Raw genomic sequence first — 27623 nt, forward strand, 5'->3', positions numbered from 1 at the left:
AAGGAATTGTCGATTTCCTTAGCAATAAGACGAGGAAACCCAAGATTCTTTTTAATATTTCAAAAGGGCCACGAAAAAGCTTTCATATTGCAAAGTGTGGATTGATTTTAGGAATTTGAATTTTCAGGGAAATTGATCCCTGGGGTGCATTCGACCTCGGAAGAAAATGTTTTACATGTCTCTGTCCCCGTAAATCGTCTATTTGTTATTCTTGTTGTAATGTTACTACAAATGCTCAATAGTTGACAGAACTCTAAATCAAAGCGAACACAGTCAATTCATCTGAAAATTTTCATCACTTTGGGAGACCTCGGTTGCTGGCAAATAACACATCTATGGGTTTCCGAACTACTTAGTTTAATGTAGCAAACGATGTTCATCTGTCAAGGGAAAATCACCACCTCTATCAAAGTAGAGTTTGATACATTTTAAAGTCGTTATTTAATATTAGAAAGGGTGAATGAGTGAGCGGCCCGTTTTATTACTTTTGAAGTAAAGTAAACTGAACTCAAAATCGAGCATATTCCATTCTGAAAAGGGGTTAGATTGCGATATTATTGACACATTCAGAGAACCTATAAACCAAAATAATTCGTTCTAATCATCGTTCAAGTGTGAACGTGCATTTGGTTAATTATTCATGTAAATATGGAGAAGCTTGCATAATTAACATGACATGCACCAGAGACTACACAAATGTTAATTATTCGGTCTCACACTCACAATGCACTTCTGTCCGCTAATTTTACTCGTTCTTGACTAGATAATGCTGATACGTAATGTCCACCATATTTGAAAGTGTCCGACAGATGCTGGAATTTTTCCGAAAAGAACTAAATCCAATTCGTACATGTAGTCGGTAGTCATACGATATATGTTTCTTTAGGGATTATATAAATTGTCTGATATAGTGACGAGTTTGACTGGGGGAGATTGTTATGGAGTAGTTCTTTAAAATAAGGAGTTTGCCTAAAGTCTTAAACATTGTGATTCGATTATGAAATTTGTGAAACTTGTTGACAATGTACATTTGTGCTGTGAAAATACCATACATACGGTCATTCGATTTCTAAAATTATAGAAGTATGAGTCTACAAGTAGAACCTAGTTTTTTTTCAATTCTATTGATATTGACCTTTCTGTTCAAGGTCAAACGACATTCAAAATGACTATAGTTGCACATGACACAAACCGTAGAATCTATTTTATTATGTGCTCAAATGAGGATGACTAGTTCTTTTAGCGCGTATTTCTATTCGGGAAAGCGCTGTACACCAAGTACATGAGTATGTTTGTATTACTTAAACAGATAGTATGCTCAACTTAAGTCAGTGATTAAATTTAAAGTTTCACTTCCTGTTTTTTACACATAAATGGTGTACACAGATTTGCGTTGCTTTCTTCTCTCTGTGATCTGCTATTCAAAATAAAGACTGTATTCCAAATACGATGACATCTTTATTGCCACGTGGGTGTCTCGTTTCATATTTTCCATATGGTGACAACAAAAACAAGCGGAGTTAAATATAGATTCTAAGACTAACAAATACACCGACAGTATATATAAGTAGCAATATGTCTGTGTTAGAACACTGGGGGTTAAAGTCGTGGTTAGAGTGCACATTCATTATTTTGTATCTTAAACTTGGGTGGGAGCCCAACCACAGGACGGACCTTGATTATATTTTGATTCCTAAGTCATAATGGTCAAATGGTTAGAGTGGCCAGCTAGTAATCTCCAAAATATTTCCTACGACCTTGCCATAACGTTTTATACTTATTAGTTAACGTGTGTATGCAAGACTCGAGTCAATTTAAGTTATACCCAGATAAGTGTCTACCTATTAGGATATGATTGTTATTAGCAGGATTAAATAATAAGTGCGTAGTGCCATGCTACGATTGTATACTCCAAACTGAGTTCAGAAGGTTTAGCCGTGGGTGTACCTTCATAAGCCAAAGGGTAAAACTGTACAGTACTTTCATCACGCTCAAGAGATAGCGTTATGTATGAAATGGGGCTTTATGCAATTGTTATCGTCGATTGAAATACAATGTTTTTTTACTGGAGTAAATCTTTCAAGAATAGATAACTTACAAATCATAGTTGTATGCATTGGTGCCCATTCAAAATATTGACCAACATTTCTTTCAAGTGAGGGTATTCCTCTGTGTCGACGTTTTTCTTTTAGCTAGGTGTATGTTAATTTTAACCTTTCAAAACCATGTAATAAGCTCAGATTCTGAATTACCCCATATGAATTGCTTAAAAACAAACTCAGACTCAGAGCATAGTATGGGAGTAAATCTATACAACACAACACAACACAACACAACACAACACAACACAACACAACACAACACAACACAACAACGTCTTACACAAAAAGTACATTTTCCTGACAAACGGCGACATTTTTGCTAGAATGCTGGATTTGTTTAGAAATAAATGTAAATACAGCTTAACCACATGTGTATAACAATAGTTTTATTTAGCATTTTGCACATCATTTGAAAGAATTAACCAGTCATCGCCAGTTTGTGATCAGACAAATAGTTACATTCTTTACCAGAATATCGCACGGTTTACTTGTCTATGCTGCAACAAATAGTAGAACCAAATAACGGAAGTGACGTGTTTTTAATCGATAAACGTCTTCGATTAAGGCTCTACATTTTTGTTTTAACTCATTTTCTCATTGTACAGTTCTGTTCCCATTAATTGAATATATCCTTTTAAGTTGCATAAGTCCTATTTTAAACATCAATAATTTATACACATGTTGTCTTGAAAATGTCAGATATCACGTGATACAAATATCTGACTCGGTACTCGAGAGAATTTCTTACATTCTTGTACACGAATCATAATATTACCGATTGAGAAATTAGAAGTCATACCAGTGGCTAACAATGTAATGGTTGCCAAATCGTTCGGTTTTAATAACTTACCATCAGCTTCAAATTCTGCAACCAACGAGGAAAGCACTGTGTAACATAATTATTCTGAAGTCCTGTTGACATGACATGAATTCATAGCTTCAGACCATGACACTTTCAACGGCAAACAATAAATATTTTAACTTAGCTTGAATGTCATTCGGTGATGTTTTGATCTTAGTTTTTACTGTGAAAGCAAACTATCACACTGGTATGGACAAAACAACGTATTTAAGAAATGGTTGGATGAAGCGAACACATCATTACATTATTTTTTTTCTCGCATCGTAGTGGTATTGGCTAGCTGAGGAAGACCATTCTACGTATATTGACCTTGGATATGTAACATAATACCTAATTAGCTATTTTAATTAATTGATATGCTTCTGAACACTCCATAGATTATGTTTGACCTTCGTAACAATACGCACAATACGCCGTTGTTTGCGCAAAAATAACAGACTAGTTTTGAATATTTTTTTATTCGGCAGCAAACGTTTTACGTGTTGTTACAGTCACTATAGTATGTGCAATTACAGCTGATCGAGTTCTGCATATCTACACAATATCGCAGTGGCATTATTAAATCAATATTCACAAAAATTAACAGTTGCATCCAACAAAGGCAACTGGATTAAAGATGGTTCTAGCGCTTAAACATGCTAATTGGTTCATTACAACTTATTGATGAGTAATAAAAATATTTGAAAAATAAAGATATTCATATGGGTGCATTTTCTTCTCACAATTATAAAGGTTGGAGGTGAAATTTAAGTAAAAGGATTTGGTCACAGACATTCGGAGGAAATAAATACAGCGTATGGGGAACTATTTTCGACGGAAATATGTTCATTCCTAATCTATCATATTTAACACAAAACTAAGTCTATAATGTATCGATGCGGAAAGACTGTTCTTTTGGTATTACTCATCCATAATACAAAGCTAAATCCAAATATGCTGACGTAAACAAATTATTCCGTTCAGTGTATTAATCTTTTAATACACAACTAAGTATCAATTTATTGGGATCAAAACATCTTCATCTTCATTACTCATGAATTGAGTCTGTATTAATAAAAAAAAGCTTTCCATCAAATGTAATCATCATTAATCCAAATTGATTTGAAATATGTACATAACATTGAGCAGAGATTATTTTCTGTACGTACATTTTATAGTAGGCACATGAGAATACTAAAGGCCCAGTAGATGAATTTCAGCTCATTGAAAAAATACACGAATCCTTTCATTTCATTCCTTCTGATTATGTAAATTACTTACAATGTTTAATTCTTTTTACATTGTTTGATGTCCGTATGTAAGCAATTATGTATATTGCAATGATCTATAGTAATTTCTTGTCAACATAATATATGTTGTTGGATGCTGATATGGTTTCCCTCACGATGGGATCGTAATGATACAGCAAGTACAACATAAAGAATTGAAATAATTAAGAACATCTATAACAACTCATTCCAGTTACAGCTGAAATGTGCTTACAATAGCATTATGCAAATTAGTGGTCTAAGCATAGAACATCATATTGAGGCAAGTGTTTATACAGTTCAAACCCAAAACAATAACGCGTGTCACATTAGGGAGCAGGATCTCGTGATTTGAAGTCCTGTCCTCTCACGCTTCTACTAAACTACGGTCATTTTTAATACTCATTGGCACACGTCGTGTATATAATATTGAGTGTATATTTATCAAACGTAGGTGGTAACGAATGATAATGATTGGCACGTGTAAAGAGCGACATCGAAGTATAACAAATCATAATTTGTAAATCGGACATTAATTTTACAATATAATTTAGACAATTGGTTTGTGGCTAGATTACAATATACAAATTTGTAATCTTTTGTGTGTAGCTTTTAATGTTTTTATGACAATATGTCTGTCGTTTTATTTGTTAATATTCCTACTGTCATAGATTTACGTAAAACCTTTAATCCATATGAATTATCAACTATGGTATCAAGGTTACAGAACATGGGAGGAAAAGGTGTCACAGAGTCATCTAAATGTTGTAACATTTCTGGAAGAAAACATACAGAAACAATATTGAATGGTGTCAATTATTAATAATGCTTAGCCCAAGAAGATATACGAAATTCAATGTAAATAATGTTCTAAAATAACCCTTTAGGATTTATGTTAAGCGGTTTGTGTAGAGATTTTTGACCGGTATATTTTGGAATGTGATACATGTTAACGAAATTGAAGGGATTTGAGGATGGGACACGTAAATACACTAAAGTGACACATACAATCAAACTCATAAGCAGTAATATATGCTAACTCCCCTCCCCAACTGACTGGCCTCTTCTTACGTTTCTTCATATGGTAACAAGTAATATCAAATGTTAAAAGTCCAATAGAATATAAATATGTCGATTTCTCCTCTTGTTCGTGAATGTATTATTTTAGAAGGTCACCCGTCAGTATTTTGATATACCACAAATGCTCAGACATGCTGAGTGTTCACAAGATGATGTAACACAGTGTAGTAGTAGTTTATTATAGTGACCTGTGACATTTTACAGTAGGAATACACAAAAAGAAAATTTTTTCACATAATGCAGTGGTCATGCAATTGCGATTGCTGCCATATACGACATACGTGTTTCATCTTATTTGTCATACCAACAGAGAAGTCATCATATTTTTGATGGAAGGTATGCGCTAATAGATTTTGAAATAGCTCCCATCGTTCTACCAATGCACCAGTTTTAAATCAGCAGCTGTTAGCACTAATCACAATCTGCGGGCCATATGCCAAATATTAATCCCAACGCCTCCAGCAATTCAGAATGAGCTGGAAAAAATGGATCGATTTCGACTTAATTGCTGACAATTCTGAAGTAGAGTTTCATCATATATACGTACAGTAAAGCGCCTCTGTCTAATTTTATAGATTGTGCCGTGCTAGTACGTATCAAAGTAAATATATATATCAAAGTAAATATCTTGAACAATTAAAAGAAAACATCCAAGTTCAAGAACGCAAACACATTATTCACGTAGAAACTTGTGAAAGTAGCACGTATTTTGCAAAGTTATGATATCAATGACATTTAACAACGTAACATGCTCAATGTATATTGCTTAATTAATGGTCGCCTCGGTATTATTATATTACATTTTACATGTCCAGAATTTATATCCATCCATGAGGAAATGTTCTAATTACGTTTTCGTCCGTACTCTAACATGCTAGCTATAAATTTATTGCTGACAGTGTAAAGTTTTGTCTTCAATATACAGTATATTTGAAGATGTGATCATAATCCTTCTCACGGGATATGTCGCACAGCATTGTCAGTATTCCGACCAAAGAATACGTTCAACTGAAAATAATATTCGAAAGTTAATTGCTATATTCAGGGAAAAGTCCATCGATGGAATTCGTTGACCAATCATGAGATCATTCTTTAAGCGATGCCAGCTATATCCAACGTAAATATTATCAGTTGTAAGCAATCTTAGTATTAAAGGATGTACGATTTGTACTCATGTCCTTTTTTGACTTGGTCTGTCAACAACGTGCAAAGGCAGAATACGAAGTAAAAATCTTATTGAGTCAACAAATTGTGGCACACAAAGGGGACCTCGAAACGGTGAGATGGGTTCTCGATAGTCCTGCTTGAAGACGGTGCACGGGTCTATATTACTGACACAACCCCAACAAGGAAGGGTCGACTTACTCCGTACGCAAGCAGGACCAGGTTCTCGATAGTAAATGGTACCAACACTTAAATGGTACCCATTATTTTTCGGTATATCAAATACATTTTCCCGTTGAGCGTTCTAGACATGTTATTTGGAATAACATTACTTTCAGTATGAATCAAAAGTGAAGACCAAACCATATAACATTACAGGCATGTCACCACTTATGCTCTACTCTGTACTTTGAAATAGTGTATTAACAATGTGATGAATGTATTGCGGCATCCTCGCTACATGTATTATCGTTCCACAATGCAACAATAAAAACAATAATATCCCTTGAATACGATGGCTACAAAGCGACCATATGGTCGGACCGTTAATTGTACCTAGTATAATTGGTATCATGAAAGCCTTAGATGTATATGCATGCAGTTTAACCACCAATCATACTTCAATAGTTACTATTTTGAAAAAAAACGAAAGTATAAGTTACTTCACAGAGGGAGTTATAATAGGGAACTTGCAATCCAGACTGAGCATGCTCAGACGCAAAGGACTATGGGATTATATGTGGTTATCGTAATACCTAATCAGGAGCTACCGATAAAATAAACCTCCCACAAAGGTCAGGGTGACTATGAATTGATTATCTGTGGTTACAAACGATGTAACAATATTGTTTACAATAATAATTGATTAGAATTTATTATCCCATTTCCCATGATGCAACATTCAACATGGCGGGTTTGCAAGTTCCCTACAGTTACTTGATAAAATGGATGTAGAGAAGATAATTAATATAGTATTCTGAAATACTATTGGTTGAAGTAAACACATGTTATTACTTAGAATGGCGATTCTGGACAATGGATTTCAAATAAGTCCGAACAATGTAAAAAAAACAACTTATCAATCTCGATTAGCACCAAATTATCCTCCCAAATCTCAATTAATGAAGGCTATCATCCAAACGCCCATGTGTGATATATTTGACGCACTTTCAACTTTCATAACGGCAAAATATGCAATATCCCATATCGATCCCTCATCCGTGTACAGTTACATGTAACACAATACTGTACAACAAAATACTGTTTCTCTCACATACTGCCAAATAATTCAGGCAGGTAAGCATGCCATCTGAATTACTAGATTGGTGATTTATATTTCATTTTTCGTAAGGAGAGGTGATGTTGTGGGTGTTGGAATTTTCTGTGTGTGTCCGTTAGTGTGTGTTCATGATAAGTCAATTTAATTTATGCAACGATTTACAATTCACGTGACAGTTATTTTTATTGATGCCAGTTATCATCCCACACAAAACATTAAAAAGATGACATCTTATAAAAAAATTATTATTATTGATGCCACAATTTGCGGTTTAAAGTGACTGCGTTATTAGTCGTCATCTCATGTTAAACTCAGATGTTTGTGTACAATTTGCATAGTTTTGAAAAATGAATGATATCGTTCCATGTGTTATCTGTCCAGCTATATTCTACTTTTGACATTGCAGGATTTAGTCACGTATGAATGTTCTTTTCCCCCTGTAAATTATCACCATCTCAATTAAGAGAACATCTGGGGCCGTGCACGCATTCAACCAGTAAGGTCATGCAGTGCTTCGTGTTAAATTGCTGTATTAAATAATTACAACAAACAAAGTTCCTCCTTGAGCTAAGTTACGAGGTGTAAGCTCTTGACCCGAATTCACCAATCATAAATAAACCATTCTTGGGCATACATAATTAACTCACTTCAAGCAGAACTGCCTAGGGAATTAACCATGTTTGTCCCTCTGTGCATTACGCAATTCTGCTAGAGACCAGCTAGATTACCATACTTCTTGTATATAATTGTCACTAGAATTCAGGTTTACGGTCTTTGGGAATTAAACATGACACTCTTTAAAATGAAATACAACAACATGCCACAGAAATTCTATTTCCATACTATTTTCAGGCTCATTTAAATAAAATTTTCGTATTTCGCAAACTTGTGTAAGGCATTGAGGTTGACTTAAACAAACGAATCCATTATGTCTGATAAAGCTGCAACTGGAAAGTTTTGTAACTCTTTATTTAGATATAATGACGTTATCGTAATATTGTATACCCTGCACAGTATTGAATCAACTATGGGTAAACATGTTTGTGTGGCAGTAGACATAGTATGGTGTTATGTGTCCGATCAAAATGATTTTGGGTTCACACCCAAATCAGCGCCCAATAAACCATAAATTCAACTTATTACAATACTACTTATAGACATGTAAATTATGTCATTATGGAATTTAAATATTGGTATTCAACAATATCTATTTGTATTGCTGACAAATTATATACCCTTTAAAATATAGTGCAGATTTATGTGAATGGAAACAAATTCAAAAAAGAGCTAGATAAATGTTTACGACTACAATGATATGAATTTGGACTGCTAGTAGCTTCGACCAGGCATATCGTTTTCTAACATTCTTTGTAACCTTTCTGAAAAACAACAACTCAATTATCATATCAGTATCTATATCAATATGTTCATACTAAGTATTACCCTATCAGCGAATCCTCTTTTAGTTTATAAATTGGTGATATGTATCGTTGCAAGAAATGGCATGCCATGCTGAAGTGATTAAACTTTAGCATTGATCTTGATATCGAGTAGGTAGACATGCTTCTGATATCTTATAATTCATTTGAAAGATACCACCAAGCACATTTCACTGTGATTATTAAATGTCACTAATGAGAAATGCCAAATGTTTCTTAACGTATATTGTGCCTTGTAAAATAAATTCTCACTCTGGCCGTTACTTTGTTCAAATAAATTCCTGCCTATGCTAATTCTTTTCAATAGAAGTCAACGTGATATTAACATTATTTATCCATTTTAGAATCCAATATGGCCGCTTATTACTTTTTTTAACTCTATGCGCAAATACGACATTGCCATATTCAAAAGGATCAGGAACAAGCTTGCACATGGCAAAATTTAAAGGAAAAAAATTGTCCTCAAAGCGCATTCTGCACTAAAATCTAATGTATTTTTACATCACAAGGCATATTTCACTCATTTAGCCTGGTTGATATCCAGGAAAGTTACCACTTTGATGTAACTATAAGAGAACGTGTTTTGTATCGGTGAAAGCGGTGCATGTCATTACTAGTGTAACACAATTAATTTATAGCAAAGTTACAATTTCATTCTTTGTTGCTGATTTAATTTGTTAATGTATTGATATAACTAGTGTATGAATATTTGAGTAATTTAAAAGAAATAGACAGATACAAGCTAAACAAAACTTTTGAATATTAATTTAGTTGTATGAAGTTTTGAGAAGTACTTTTCTGACATTAACTGACTTCTTAGGAAATCATTCCGTATATTTTTTAAGACACTTTACTTATTCATTCTTCTCAAATGTCTAATATCGTCGGTAAAATTGTGGTTGTTATAAGGTAAGCCGTATCTGGCAGCTAAAGTTTAAATATTTAAACCAGCTTATGAAAAAACTGACTCAGCATATTAGTACGTAGAAGGGGATAAACTGAACAGAGCGTGTAGCAACTCCTGTATGTTTAAAAATCTAATGATGTTACCTCTCAGACAAATTTGTACAGCAAAATGGTTATGTATATTTTAAAAGAAAGCGTACCATTAGATACTAGAAATATTGTTGTAGTGTGTTTTTAATATGAAAGACGCGACTGCTTAGCAAAGATAAGCGACCACACCCTACTAAGAGATAAGATGGAAAAAAGCGTAATATAGTGATGTAATGAATATGTGTTCATTTATAGATCAAGGTGCCTGCAAAATGTGACAACCTGTCATGCGTGCTTACATACATACATACATACATACATACATACATACATACATACATACATACATACACACACACATACATACATACATACATACATACACATATATGTACACACATACATACATACATACATACATACATTACATACATACATACATACATACATACATACACACACAGTCACACACACACATACATACATACATACATACATACATACATACATACATACATACATACATACACATACATACACATATACATACATACATACATACATACATACACACACATACACATACATACATACATACATACATACATACATACATACATACATACATACATACATACATACATACATACATACATACATACATACATACATACTAACAGACTGATACATAATGACAGAGAGACAGAGAGAGACAGGCAGACATAGAGACAGGCAGACATACATACATACATACAGACAGACAGACAGACACAGACAGACAGACAGACAGACAGACAGACAGACCCATCGAAAATAAACGACCTTTTTGCAAAGTTTCCTTTCTCAATATTAACTGTCCCGATCAATTCGAATCCCATATTTCCCTCCAATTAATCACACCAAGTTACCACTCCAGCTAATGGATGTAATTTCTTGTGTGTGTCTAAGATGTACTCAGCGACAGTAAACTTGTTCTTCACATATACGTCTACATCTCTTCACATGAGTAATGAAACGAACTTAAATGTCATATTGCGAACAATATGTTAGGCTAATGTCCCTGTTTAATCATAGTTCCATTACGTCGACCCATTATTCACAAAGTATGTCGAGGGTTTGCAGAACACGTAGTTCGCGGGTCAAGGGCTGCCATTACTCCCCTCAATCAGCTAATGTACTCTTTCCACACTAACGCCTCCCAATAGACGATCCAAAAAGATGAAATCTAAAAGAATATCAAATGTTATTTTCGTACCGTAGCATTCATGTTGCAGCTTCAACGATATATCTTTACAAATGTCAAGATTGACAAAAGACATTTTTAGAATGACATATTCGTATTACATACATTGTGAAGGTTTATTTGTCAGAGTGCACTCTCTGTGCGCCACTTTCTCGGATTATATTTTTAAATGCGGTAACTGTAGGGCGTGGTGTTGGAGGTAGGTTTTTACATGAATAAATGATGCAGATAAAAATCTCAGTGAAATGTAGATGATGCACTTGCATGCATGACATCAAAACAAATATGTCTCCAATTTTACATTCATCTCCTTCGTTAAGAAACGTAGGTATTCGCAAGTTAATATACATGGTTTATATAATATTTGTAAAAAGGTAAATTGGTGAAGTTATTTAGTATACATTAATCTTCTAAGAAATATCTTATAATCAATATTATTTGAGGACAAATTATTACTTTATGGATAAATCTTTTCACATGAAAGATCTAACTAAATTATTCAATATGACTGCTCAACCGCAAACTGACTTTATCAGAAAGTAGATATATAGATAAGAATTTACGCCTCCATTTATTATTTCATCTTTCAGACAGTTTTAAGAAATATAATCTTATACAATTTGTCGTCTCTGGGCTGCATTTTGCTTCATCTCAAGGAAGTTTAATAGCCAATTTCATATAAATTGCCGTATACAAGTTGTTTGATTCAATTTTAGGCTTTGGCTGTAATTGAGTTCGAACTGAAATAGTGTTGTGACTTTGCGCATCAACTCATGTTGATTGAATCGGAACACTTAAACGATGGTAGCGTTCTTAAGGATACACAATTAATCATGCCATCTGTCCACTTGCCCATTTACGACGCATTCGCCTCATTTTATGTGATTGCGTACATCTAAATATATATATCTGCTCTAATCTTGTTAAGTATTTGATAAGGAAAATTGCTTGGTATCCAATTTATGGGTTCTTTTTATCGCTTTTTGAAATCAATATTTATCGCTAACATTAAGACATTCTTTCTGGTCTTTGATACTAGCAATAATTGCCTATTTGCTCACTCATTTGGAAATATGAGCTTAATTAAGGAGTGGAAGGAGTAACCCCTCTAATCAATTCAAGGTTTACGTTGTACGTGTATTTTGCTTCATCTGTGGAAAGTACAACACTCGTCATTCGAAGCTCCCTCATTTGCTGTGTCCTTGAAATGTGTGAACTTCACGTAGATACAGAGTCATTACGTCACGATTCACCTTCAAAGTTCCATCCTATCCAACAAGTCGAAACGCCATGCTGTCCCAGTATCCAAATTCATAGTTTAAATTCCACTGTCAATGTTTGGTGAGACCGTAAGTCTGTCTTGCAAATACATTCAGGCCAAAAATAATGTAATGATATTTAAGCTGAAAATACGCTAATTCTGATGTTAGGTAAGCATGACATTCTCGTCCCTTGGATGGTACGATTTCGTCTGGTCGGAGAACAACACAAATTGATAACCTAACCTAGTGTAGAATGTCTTCAATAAAAAAGTGAACTTCGATCAATTTAGGATATATCAACGTCCATTGACAGGACAAGTAGAACTATTTCATGGTCCTCCCAAAATATCATGATAGCATAGTTACTTTTTCGTGCTCTTTGTTTGTATTTTCAGAAGTCTAAAACTTATTAGTATATATCTTTTTCTGTTCTCTGCAAATGTACCATTCGTCCAGCGAAATAAAATCGTATAATATTGACAAATCTAAGCTGGAACAAAGTTCATGTCAGGCGTAGAAGGGTACAGTAACATATGTATATCAAAGTATCAATTGCACACCGTAAGCTACTTAGACAGTGTGTAGACTAAAGATTAAAGGTAAAATCAACTATAGTATTGATTACGTCCAATAATGACAACGGTTTATGCTTTGAAGTAAAGATTAGGTACTAGACAGGTAGTAATCGTATGGAACTTTATACTGTAGGTCAAAGTATGTGTAATTATTGTTCTGTCATACGTTCCGGATCAGTCTTGCTATATCACATAAGTACTGGATAGATTTGTACTTCGGCTGAAATTGTTACTCAGAAAAATACTAACAATCTGTTTTTGAGATATATTATGAATTGAACGAGACAGTTTTAGTGTGTTTACTTAAAGTATATGTCGAAGCAATGATCAAAAGCTTGGAATTCTTACTGATCCATTTCTTTGTTCCACTATAAATAAGGATTTCTATGTCTGAAACATAAAACTTAAAAGCTGCAAGTTTGTTTTATTTCTTACTGGATGTCCGTAAAAAGCAGACTAAAAACGTGGGGGAAAACAACGACAGTTCGTCCTTTTTTCAAAGTGCAGAGACACATTAATGTTACTAAAGGAAATGGCACGACAGACTGAGTGGGTATGCATTGTACATACAAATTACGTTTTTGTTGTTAACGCTTTTCTAGGAAGCCGTCGGTATTTATTTTTACTATATATTTCCAGAACATTGTTTTCCATCCGAAAAGATGTCTGTGTCGAATTCCTAAACCGTACTGCAGATAATATACTAGATGGAATGTTTAAAGTTGATATTTCGAAGCAAAGTTATATCAATATAACATTCATTATAGATATGTTCATCTGTAATCTCCTCTAGAGATGTATTCAAAGATTGCGCATTGACATCGAAATGCCAGATTATATCTGTGCATAATAATATATCTAAATAGATATGGTTTCATAGCTAAAGTGATGACATTTCAAGTATATTATGGATCTAAGATTGATGATAAAAATTAATAATTTGTGTGCACAACATGGTCCCAGGGCATGAACTTTGTCTATTAAGCCAAAGTACACGCGTGTATGTTCAACCCTTATGTTAGACTACATCTGCGGAAATAGGAAGTCATAAGTTGCAATTCAGCGTGTCAAGTTTTTGAAGATCGCCACTGAAGGCAAGGATCATAACAGCGTTAAACTCTTGTTGTAACTTGTAACTTCCTATTTCCTCGGATTTTGTCTATATGCATATATTGCAATTAGTACTGTTCTCCCCAGTCAGACCTCTCTCTCCCTCCCTCCCTCCCCTCTCTCCCTCCCCCCCCCCTCTCTCTCTCGATTGATACTCGACTTGTATTATAACATAGGTTTGTCATTTCCACCTTTTGAACAATCAACAATGTATTTGATTGTAGGACTGTGACAATTGTTACTGTCACATTAAATTTCAATAAATTGTTTTCGGTAATACATTTAATTATCTATAAATACGTGTACAGTTAATTGTATTACTATCTAACAATATCACATGTACATATTTACCTATTGCTGTTTTAATTTTTTTATGACCAATTTATTTTTACTAGCATTGCTTTGTAATGAATATATGTTTTGAATAATATCATTTGACATATCCTTTTTTTTAAAGTAGCTATCATACTTTCTTGAACCATTTACGTTCTGATATGTGGCAACTTTACCATTGCCTGTGTAATGACATTATTGTGACGTTAATTACCTAAACATATCCTAGCTATTGATCCTAATTTATGGCATGACCTGAGTTGTAAAGCATTTAATTCAAGTGAAAATACTTATATAGCCTCTATTAAAATATTCTAATATAGTGTTAATGTCAAAGCATGTCTTTTATAATGTTACAATTGTCTTCTAGCATTGTTGGAATCGTTGATTGTACAATAGGGTTTCATCGACATTTTTATACGTATAATACATTACGTCATTGGATCATTGGATCGCTTATAAGTTGAATGGTAATACCATGTTTGAGTTTAGTAAATTGTAAGTGATGGTTAAGTATGTTTCAATAGATTGAATACTGTGTGTCATCTTTTAAATATGCAACAAAATTTTAACGTCTAATCTCAGCCTGTGCCCCCTCGAGTGTGTATTTTATGGCAAGTAACTTTGTACGTCTATTTTTGGGTACGGTCAAAGTATTATGTTTCAATCCCGGGTCTTAATTGGAATTACATAGGATAATTTTTTGTTGTGGACCTACTTTTTTATAGCTATTGCCAAACAAGCGGTTTCCACTTCCAGAAATGAATCCCACTTCGAAGCGGTTTATAGATAACCCTCGTCAGCCTAAGATGGTTTCTTGTTTGACACCATTTCTACTTGTTGTAATTCTTGATTGTTTTTCCGTCAACGGTATATGTAGTGGTATGTTTACAACAACAACAAAAACAACAACATAACATCAATTTCATACACACATTGTTACATAGGTTTCTCTGAAATAATGAATTGGTGGGTATAAATGAACAACCGTTGTCCCGCCTGCAATATTTAACTATAATAAAAAAGATTGTGGGATTTTAAGTTTGGGACGGTATTTTCGTCATTCTCCCCAAGTTATACACGATTGCTTCTACATTGTTTATTCACTGACTGATATGTCAGACTTACTTCATTGGACATCATTCAACCCTCACACCTTCATACACACTAACTATGGTATTGATGATTTATTTCTCGGTGAAATATTTATAACGTGATACATGTGATCCTGTATTTTCTCATTCAATATTCATAGCGATTTTTTCCTCAGTGACTGATCCAGTGTTTTTGTTTTCCGTGCGGTATATATTAAAGGGCAGAGATGGATTATGCTAACATTGGAGTGCGAATATAAAATAAAGTGACAATCTATATAAGATATTCAATCTGGGAAGAATTAGAAGGGTATCATAATTTCTGCAATTCTGACAGCATGAACTATGCAAAATAGAGTCTCACGGGTCGGTAACATTGATAGTTGCAGGAACGTCAATGTTTTGAGAAATGTGATGTTGTATGCATTAATGAAGAGATTCTTACAACTTTTAATGCCTCTTCATACATTTAGATCGTATGTAGTTGCCCTGTCTAAGAGGCCCTATCTGTTGTATATTTGTGCATGAAGGGCGCCACTGTACTTTTGTGATTTTGTGTTGTCTGTTCATATTTCTATGTGTCTGTGTCTATGTCTCTCGCTCTCTGTTTAGATGTCGCTGTCTCTTTGTCTCTGTCTGTCTGTATGTTTTCCTCCCTCCCTCCCCTCTCTCTCTCTCTCTCTCTCTCTCTCTCTCTCTCTCTCTCTCTCTCTCTCTCTCTCTCTCTCTCTCTCTCTCTCTCTCTCTCTCTCTCTCTCTCTCTCTCTCTCTCTCTCTCTCTCTCTCTCTCTCTCTCTCTCTCTCTCTCTCTCTCTCTCTCTCTAACCTGCGTCCGTCTATGCCCCATTTGACTACGGCCTTCTCTTTATCAGTGACCGTGTACGTGTCTGCGTGAGCATAGAGTATTTCAAAGGTTTACGTAATCGATATCTTAAAGAAACTGTAGTATAAATCGAATGCACCATAGACTTTGTCTCACAGGTTGTAAAGGCTTAAAGGCTTAGTTATGGCCTAATTATATTTACCGACAACCACTAAATTATTAATGCGAACGTTGCATAAGAAAGTCCGTTTGTACAGACGGTTTAAATCTCTAAGAATCCAAATGTGTCTGTATAGATACCGTTGTCATTATATCAGTAAGCGACCAAAATACAACATGGGCAAAGTATTTTAAATCACTATTTTTTTCTTTTGGGGTGGACATATTTTTTGTGAAAAGTACATGTTCAGATTACTAAACTTTGGAAATGTGTGTATGTGCGTATGGCAGATGACATTTTAACATGCTTTTGTCTAATAGCCTACTATTAATAATACTGCACTACATGTATACAGACTAAGTTTACAAACAGTCTATATATTGTATACACATTATGATATATACATATATATATATCTTCTATGTACGCATGTACAGAATTAATGGTGAAATTTTGTTAACTAAAAATGGCAATTATTATTTTATGATTTCGAAATATAGTATAAATATTTAATAACGTGTAGAAAATGTAGGTATCAAAGTGGACAATATGTCAGACAGTGAGAACTGTGTTGGTGTTACAGAGTGACAGAGAACGTAATAAAGACGACACACTTGTATAAATGTATGCATTTCGGTTAATGTTTCTGTTGTCGACACTCTCGGAAGAAATCATTTACACCATTTCTACATGACTTGTGAATGTGTAATGGATGACAGAGGCATATCGAAATGAGATTGTAACCAGCAGCAAATGTGGTGTCGACATCAATTCCTATTTCTAAGAATTCAAACTACTATCTCCACCCCCAACCTCACACTTCCATTCCCCCTCATATATACGATAAACCAATAATGTCGCCATTCTCTACTTACAATTTCGAAGAAAACAGAATATTAAATTCGAATATAACAGACTACATAGATAGATAATTATGCGAAAAAACGTAGAAAACGGATATTATAGCAGGTATAAGAGGTGAGATTGAAGAATTACTGTTCCTGGTTCTCTAATCTAGTAGATCTCTCTAAATTCGTATAAACATCACGCAGTTAAAAACAATGTTCCTATTATCGTCAAAATAGCCACCTGAAAAATTGCTATCGTCATCAAAGTTTCAGGCCATCGTTACATTAATCCCTTTGGTAGATTATGTCAGCTCCTCGTTATCTTGTTGCCATGGCACCATCTCGATTGAATATTTCAAACGTTTTCTCATGTACCATCATCACCGTGCTATCAAATTACAATACAATATTATGGCATTATTACGTACAATTTCACATAAATATGAAAAAGATAATGCACATTGGTTGCACAATAAACGATAATAGCTACTAATTATTTTTAACGATGTAATTTGTGGCAGATGGAATGTTTGCCTTTACTTTAGGATGTTGCACTTTTGATACAATTTTAAGAAAACAAAAACACAACCAGGGAGAATATTCACGTCGATCATTTGAAGGCTAACATACCATATAATGTGCAATAAATCGGTCGCTCTATTTTTATAGTGTACTTGGTCATTCTGATATTTGTTTACTTTGAGTGTAGGGCTTCCATTTTGATATGTTTTGGGTTAAAAACACGTCGAAAACACATTTATTTATTTATTTTAAAAATGTGTAGAAAATGTTCAAAATTGGTAGGCGTATAGCCTCATATATAAACTTAATCCGAGGAATTAGGAAGTCACATGTATTAACTCGAAGTTTCACACTTTTGCGATCTATATATCGTATTACATTGTATTTAATGACCTTGGGAAGTACATCTTCATCACAATTTGTCGCTACCATGCAAATCAATTAATACTTAATGTTTCTTTTGTATCATATCTATTAATATTTTTCAACTTCCTATCATACTATATTTGATAACGTAAAACCGACAAATTATATCTTTACTATATATAGACATAGATGCGTTTATCAATCAAATACGGCGTCATTACACTGAGTGACGTAAGTACAGACGTCAGATGATAAAGCTGGTTTCCTGTACATAACATGACGGAAATATTACTTTTACCGTTTCTCATTTTCCTGTAATGAACAATGTTGATCAACTTGATCATATTTGAAATCGATCGAAACTAGAAGTTCTTTTGGGATAAAGAATAATTGTTGTTGTTGTTGTCCTTGTTTTGTTTCTGTCCTTGGGTTTTGTTCCTTTTCTTATTGACATGATGGTCGTACAGGCGGTGTTGGTGGTGGTGGTGATGATGATAATCTCTATTTATACTGGATAGTTCGTTAAGTATATATATAAACACTTATCTCCCACGAAGTGAAGTCCAATGAGGACCATCCCTCATGGGTTCAGTGTTAATGAAGGAGGAAACCGGAGAAAACGTGCATTGTTAGGTAGAGTCAAATAAAACTGAACGACACTCTCCTTACTTACAGCGTAGTAAAATTTAATCAAACTCTGAAAGGGTTCGAACCAGCCCATGTGGTAATAAGCAAGTGGTTTAAATACTCGGCCACCGACAACATGATGATGATGATGATGATGATGATGATGATGATGATGATGATGATGATGATGATGGTGGTGGTGGTGGTGGTGGTGGTGGTGGTGGTGTGGTGTGGTGAATTCATTCAAGCCGCGCCGTGTCAAAGAATATGATGTGTCTATATGATTACTTTTATATCATTTATTTGATTACATAATGCAAACCTGACAGCCGCCTCCACCGTATAACCTAGGTCCGTTGTCCAGTACTCATGACATTATGAAATGCTAAAATGGTGCCAACGCTCTTTCTCAGTGTTGACTTTGTCGATCCATAAGGAATTGGAAGTGATGATCCAGTTTTACTATGTCATTTCAAATGAAAGGTAAACAGTTGTCCTAACACAAATGAAAATTGTTATCTGAAATGTTCGACAAAACATCTAATCAGTCTTTGTCAACAGATTCAACATATTAAAATTCGTATCAAAGCCAAAAATGTAATGTATTAAAAATTAAGAAAGATGTAATAACTAGGTTATAAATTCCGTATTTTCTGTTTGAACGCACAATCTACCTTGTGAAAGTGAACCACATTTGCAATGGGCGTTTCCACGTAACGGTTGTATGTACTAAGACAGTTCGTTGTCATCATTTGAAGAGACTGCAATTCGCATCTCGGATCATAATCTTAACCCTCTACCTGTGTTTCAATGTATATGTTATTTTAATACAGCGCCATGCTATATTTTCAAGAAATATTCTGAATTCAAATATGTCGATATCGGAGGCTAATCCACCTGTATTTAATTTCAAGAATTTCCACAGGGATTTTTAATGCGGCATTTTTTTCTCGAAAAGATTTGACATTCCTCCTGGTTTAAGGGTGAAGAAAATATCAGTAAGCTACCATTAAACACGAATCGAAGGTATAGAGAAAATGTTCAGCTAACATTGTCATAATTTGAAATATTCAAATCTGTATTTCCTACAAAAATAAGTTTGGTCGACGAAGGACAGAACTTTGAGAATATAACCTCTACTGACAAGATAATGACGTGGATGTACTAAATACCACTCCATCTGTCAGAACCATGTCCTTCTGAACTGACTAAGCCAGAAAATCGTGAGTGCTTGCGGCCAACTATTCTTACATTAGTGAATACGGTCTAAGTATGTGGCTGAAAATCGATATTTGTCACTAAATAGGAGATACGGCATGTGCGGGGTCAGTCTTGTTTGCTTACTTACGTCACGATGAGGTAACCTACGTGACATTTAATAGGATTAGAGATCTGGGCTTTTTATTGTTTATAGTACATAGGTAAATGTTCTGACTGAAGCCCGAGGTAACCTGTACTGGGATGTCAATGTACTTTGTTTGGAAATGTGTACTCTTTCCATAGGTACACAAAACAATATATACATACTAACTTTCACACCTACATGTGTACATACATATACACAGTCATATACTCAGACAGATAGACATATATACAGACTACTCACGTGCATGTGTGCGAGCACATACATGCATACATACATACATACATACATACATACATACATGCATGCACACACGCATGCCTACGCACGTGCATACACTTTTCCCAACCTTTTTCTTTCAATATTACACATCTCTGTCGATTACTCCAATATTTCGTCACTCAAGTTAATGTTTTCTATTCCTGCGATCATTATCTGATTAACATTTGCTCTGAAGACGTATGTGCTGTGATGAGACAGTAGGGCAGGGAAGGTGAACCGCCAGCAGCGAAAACTTTACTTACATAAACATAGCCAGGCTACTCTGCATACAGTCCTGCCGTTCGCTGATTGAATGGGTCAGGGTCGGCCAACTGGAGGACAGATACCTCTCCACGGGGATAACCAGGATCAAGAAAACACATACCAAGACGTTCTCATTCTTGTCATTCTTAATGGGGATATAGTGCACATCCTATTGGAAATAAAACCCATGGTTCATTTCAACATGAAAGTTATTGGGATCTGATTAGCGCTCTGTGTACGTAAATTGTTGGTATCGATGTTAATTTAATTAGTGGAACCCATCCTGGCCAATTAGTGTCTCGCTTTCTTCCATTCCTAGGGTGATTTGATACTCCCACTAGCTCACATATCACGTCCAATTTAATCGACTTTTCAATTTCCGACGTTGATTCGATTAAAACTATTTATGCCCTTTAACCAAGATATGAATTGTCTGCTGCTCAGATTCTAAGCTGTCAATTAAAAGTACTAACAGTAAAGTTTTATATATCCGCAAACTTAAAGAAAGGGATTTTATCGGAGAAATATATGAACCTCTGCTGCAGCTATCGAGAGAGGGACGCATATGTGTGGTGACTATTTCTGCTGTCTCCTTCCTTCACTACGCAGGTCATATTATTCATCATTGAAGGCAATGGCACAAAATGATGAACATGTTATCTGCCAACTATTATAACTAATATCCCTAAAAACAGGTTTAATGTATTATTGATGAATTCGGCAAACTGAAAGCCACAGATATTGCAAAACTGAAATCGCATTTCATTGGGATTCAAATATTAAATATTCTAAGCACAGTCAGAATATTTACAGTCATGAATAAGGCATTGAAGTGTCAACACAAGAAGAAGAAGATAAGTTCGGTAGCTTGTGTCATAACATGTCTTGCAGTCATCTTTCTGAAGTACCGTGACAACCTCCTTAACCCTAGCAGTTTTGCAACAATAGATTCTAAATAATAACGTATGATATTACAACACTTCAAATTGGGGATTTGCCGACAAAAAATGTTCCGTTATCGCTACTTTTCCCAAGTAACGACATTTCATTTAGCTGTTATTCCCCAATATTTTTCGTCATTCGGCGCGGCCAAGGAAAATGCAAGTGACCTAAGGGGCCTTTGTCACTACTCGTCTCGCAACTCGTTGTGACAGCCCCTATTAGCGCATGAGTATCTCCTGCTGAATGAAGAGAAATATTGGAGAATAACATAATTATACCAGCAGCAGTAATATCCAAGAAAAATCGGGAAAAGTAATGGCACCTTTGAACATTTTGACTAATGTTAAGAACATAACAGAACCAGTGACGTAGACACCCAGTGTCGTGACATAGACGCGCGTTGTCGTGACGTAGATAGCCCAGATTATATATTCCATCTTTTTTGTTTAACTTGACTCGTACATAGCATGGTCTAAATGTCTTGTTCAAGCGTGGGTGTCATCACAGGTGAGAAATAGGATGTCTGAAATTATCGTTTTGTCCAAGTTGGGGAAAACGAAACATCGAGCACACTGATCGAGTCTTTAACTAGTATATGGGCAGAGAAAACCCCTGGGCCCTGTAAATCAAACAATGGAAGGTTGGTTACTATATGCATCCACAAAGATACTATGACGAGCTACAGGTGGTGGCAAAACCCTACATCTGTTATCGAGCTAGGGAGTTTGGGATAGGCTAGGGAGAATTAGGTCAGGTTTAGGCTCCATAACATAAACCAATGTTTTCATAGATTTTGAGTGAAACACTATCCCACAGATACATGGATAATGTATACCTAAAGGTGTTGTCCAATTCACCAAGGAAGGCTTTTACGCCACGGATAGACCCAAGAAGGCTTATAACCTGGTATGAAGTCTCCACACATTGAATTATGTGTTGGTTCCCTTCTTCATTTAACCCTTGAAAAATGATAAATATCAATTTGGCAAAAGAAATTTGAAAAATGTGCAAAGGTTTTGAATATATGAAGAAACAACTAAAACAGCCGTCTTTGTAAAGATTTGAACTTATGGACTATAAGTCTCAAGAAAATGTGATAAAATATTCTCTATTAGTACTAGTAATAGTATCAGTAATGTCACAGACCTTACAATTTAACATACGACCGGATTTTGGATTAGGATTTTAAAAAATTGAAAAAAAATTATCTAGCAGAGTTATATAAAAGGTTGGCGATGAACAAAACAATTATCCTTATAAATGCTTATAGCTACCCTGATAACACGGTATCAACCATCAAATAGTGAGATTCAAATATTACGTTTAAACACTGTTGTGTTGCAGACTGCAAAATTTAAACATCATGATGTAGTTACACTGCTGATATAATGAAAAATAAACACTCAGAACTGTTTAGTATTACAATAGGCACTTCAAGCTAATATAATTTCTTTCAATATTTCAATCACTCCTCTACGTAATTAGGAATATCTTATTATGTGTGTATGTGATATAGCGCAAGTGACAAGTACAAGTTTTGAATTGTGATTAATTTGAAGCATACATATTGCATTAAGATAAAATTATGTTTCATTGATATTAAATAGCTGAAGTATAAAAAAAATGCATGATGCTTTTCAATATACCAATGCTTTCGAAAATAGCAAAATTATAGAAGATACAAATACATTGAATAAATATACAGGAAAATACATTGCTGCAATTTTGAACAAAAATGAGTTGATGTGATGTTTTAGAAATTTAAGCAAAGTCGCTATAATACACAAATCTGTGGGTGTACATTACATTTCGTAGAACATGGTGTACAGTGTATAAAATAGATGTGTGTGATATTCAAAGACTAATCAATCATTAAGATTACTATTACGATATTTGTCATTCGTTGTAAATTTTCGAGTGATACATGAATTCTACAACCAATTTTAAAGCAATACTTTCAATTTTAATAGGACATATTTTAAAATGATTATTCATGTTTAAGAAACGGTCTTACGTAGGTATTTGTATATAAATGGTCGCCATCCCCATCCACCAATGAAATTGTCTCGATCCACGCCATATATAATGATTTAATTTTGGACATCTAAATCGGATCACGCAATTAGACCTGATAGTGATGTAATGAAATAAGGGCAAATTTAATAGATGATGAGACAGCTGTGATGTTTCCAGTATGATTTAGGAGAAGTATTTGATGAAGTACCATTTATTACCATGTACATAATGTATGAACAAGATGGAGGGGGATCTGTGTGATGTCGAGGCAAACAGAAAGCAAACTATAAAATCTTAAGTACAAGGAAAACCCATGCATGTCCGCTCTTAAATCACCTAACACTATATTGCAAAGTATTTTTTTTAGATATACTAGTAGTAGTATTCATACACAAATATTACGCCAATGGTGTACTAATAGGTCTAGTCAACTGTGGACTTGAGATAATTGCACAAATAATGGGCAAAGAAGATTAAATAGCAATATAATGTACATCTACATGGGCTGTAAACAGACGAAAGCTATCTTAGAAGTTTAACATACGACACCATATCTGAGCGAGAAAATCTCCATCACTCACAGCAAATGGCCACTGACAATGTTCTTTTTATCTCATAAAAATCATTAATGTGTGCATCTTCGTCTGTGTGGAAGACCCAGTGTGATGGTAAAAACTGATAAAACGAGTTATTTCCGCCCTCTGAGCCGTGCTGGTGATTGATACTGATGGTGGTTTGTAATGGAGCATTCTTTCCTGTAATCAACTAAAGAGGGCTCTAGATAAAGCAAAATTGTCAAAATGGGGCAGATTTGATTGTTTAAAGTTGATCATACCCTAGTTGATTTGACTTAGTGTGTGTGTGTGTGTGTGTGTGTGTATGACCTCTACGTGTGTGAGTCTGTTTTTGTCTCTATTTATGTCGAAGATTCTAGTTGATTCAATAGTGCATCCGTTCCCCGAATAATCTTGGATGGAAAAAAGCGATGACGTTCCATTAAAATAATTGATAATAATTACTTGCTGCTTCTACGTCAAAATATGTTATTTAATAATTTGTATGGAAATCACTTCAAATATAACCACACTTTCAACATAGCAATTTGGATGTCAAGAAATTTTAACCGCCTTGTTCACATTGGTTTCCAAAGAAATTAAAAGTCGAAGTCAGACAGGCTTCTTGCATTTATTTTGCCAAGAACAACATATTTGTGAATGTCCTTTACTCATAGACTCTCTACTTGATAATTCCCCCCCCCCCCCATGGCAATGTCAACATGTTGACCAAATAATGTAACACTGGGTATGTTTATTTATATGAATCTATACACTGTATTTTAAAGTAGTGTTTGTGTATAAAACGAAAGTATGTACTGATTTTGCAATCTTACCGACTTGTTTAACCTTCGCACTAAATTACCTCAAAGACTACTTGATGAGTTACATAAATGAACAACTAATAATTAATACACAACATAATTATGATAATTGACTAATGGATTCTAATGGGGGTGTCATTAGTAAACATAGAATCAAGAAATCATATAAACAGAAATTTCTTCTAAATTTGTCTGGAAGTGTTTGGCACATTTAATAACATGCATTGTTGACGTGAATGGCTTAAAATGGAAATAAGCTGAGATGACACGGTTTCTGAGGTAACATGTCCTGCACAAAAACTGATATTTGTATTATTCTACTTCTTCGAGCAGATTTGAGCCTATTACTTGCGAGTATGTATGTATGTATGTATGTATGTATGTATGTATGTATGTATGTATGTGTGTGTATTTATGTATGTATGTATGTATGTATGTCTATTAACATTGCAAAATAATTTAAACAATAATATTCCTTGGGGCTTGTCGAACAATTTTGGTCATCCTATCAATATCATGGATGTAGTATGCATATGCGTCTCGCAAATGAAACGTTAAATTGTGTTGTTACTTAGTACAAGAAAACGTAAACCCAGTGTTACTTAAAAGCAAGAAAAATCAGGAGTCACTGCATGACCTTTTTAAAATAGATGTCAAAATGATCCCAAAATTAAGCCATTTTAGAATCCAATATGGCCGCCGAATACTGTCTGAACAATATGGGGAAAATAAACAAATTGTCGATTTTCTTGGACACAGGATCGCGCGCCCATATTTCTCAGCTACTTAGTTTTGAGAGATTTGAGAACTTTGAATTTCAGTTAAATTAGTCCCCTGGGCGCATTCTACCCTAGAGACTAGCCGTGTAAGTACAGGTGTTGGATGTTGCTCATTATGAATAGAACGTTCTGTTCAATAACCTTTATTAACTTTGAGTAAATTTTGTTTGTTAGTTTGCAGGCAACTTAACATGAGTATTGCAGCTGTGTTTGGTCCTCCTACATCAAGAGCCGCAACAGCAGTGCAGTCTGTGTTGGATGAAATGGAAGTCCCGCACATTGAAGCCAGATGGGACCACAGGAGAGAGAAAAACCGTTATTCAATAAACCTGTATCCTGACTCGAGGCTTATATCCAAAGCTATATCAGATATTGTTGAATACTACAGATGGAAGAAAGTAGCAATCCTTTATCAAAACGAAGACAGTAAGTCACTTAAATGATTGACACCCACACATTATGAGAGCAGTTAGATGTTTCGTGATCAGCTTTACCCTACAGAACAGAGAAATATTGTCGCTCTAGGTAGCATACACCCTACACCATCCCAGTCCAGTGTGGTAGATGAAGCACATTGATACTGAGCATACACATCACACTTTAAAAGTCGAGTTTTCCTTTCACAAGCGGACATACACTGGACGTACACATAGTGTGTTTATATGGAGGACATTTTTTTCTATACGCAATACATTTTGTACTTACATGTTCAGGTATGGAATTGCGGTAACCCCGCCCCCTAAACAAACACACACACACACACACACACACACACACACACACACACACACACACACACACACAAATGAATAAAGACTCACATTGGCATAATATGAAGCTTTCCACATGGTATACTATACTTTGCATGAAACGATGAATATAATAATGTCTGGATTATTAATTAAATTGACAAAAAAACATGTTGAGCATGATTTCCAATACTAGGGGAACCCTGACGAAGGTTTCACGCCTTCCCCCTCCCCCTATGTAGATAGGTACTACATGTATATATAAACACATCTTGATAATTCTTTTATTTCAGGTCTAGTGCGACTACAGGAGACTTTTAAATTATCAGCCAGTCGGGAAATAGAGATCAGTGTTAGGCAACTAAAAAAGCCCAATTTTAAACCGGTTCTGAAAGAAATCAAGTCTTCCGGTTTGAGTCATATTATCATAGACTGCGAATTCGACCTAGTGAAACAGGTTCTTGAACAGGTAAGTATTCCTGGGCGTAAATGTATGTAGAGTTAGTTCTATTTATATTATTAACCTGTGTATCCAGCTAAAAGGCTTGTCTGTTTTTAACCCATTTAACGGAGGAGTTCGTTACCTGTTTCAGCGTTGAGCGTGGTTTTGGAAAATCACTGGAAAACACTGCAAATTCCCTAGCTGAAATTTGGTTATTATCTGTTCCCTGTACAATTGATAAGGTGGTATTTTGAACTGTGTTTTATCCAGGGACAATGTCACATAACTCCCTTGTGT

General features: G+C 34.8%; 1 protein-coding gene across 1 annotated transcript in view; it reads left to right on the top strand.

Annotated features, from left to right (window-relative positions):
• LOC144433433 (glutamate receptor ionotropic, kainate 2-like) overlaps window positions 1-27623 on the top strand; it is a 53807-nt gene that overhangs the window by 14890 nt on the left and 11294 nt on the right. The window contains exons 3-4 of the mRNA XM_078121751.1: window positions 26310-26561; window positions 27178-27353. Coding sequence (XP_077977877.1) covers window positions 26310-26561; window positions 27178-27353 — 428 coding nt within the window. The remainder of the gene's footprint in view (window positions 1-26309; window positions 26562-27177; window positions 27354-27623) is intronic.

Source organism: Glandiceps talaboti, chromosome 3 (assembly GCF_964340395.1).
Source record: "Glandiceps talaboti chromosome 3, keGlaTala1.1, whole genome shotgun sequence".
NCBI lineage: Eukaryota > Metazoa > Hemichordata > Enteropneusta > Spengelidae > Glandiceps > Glandiceps talaboti.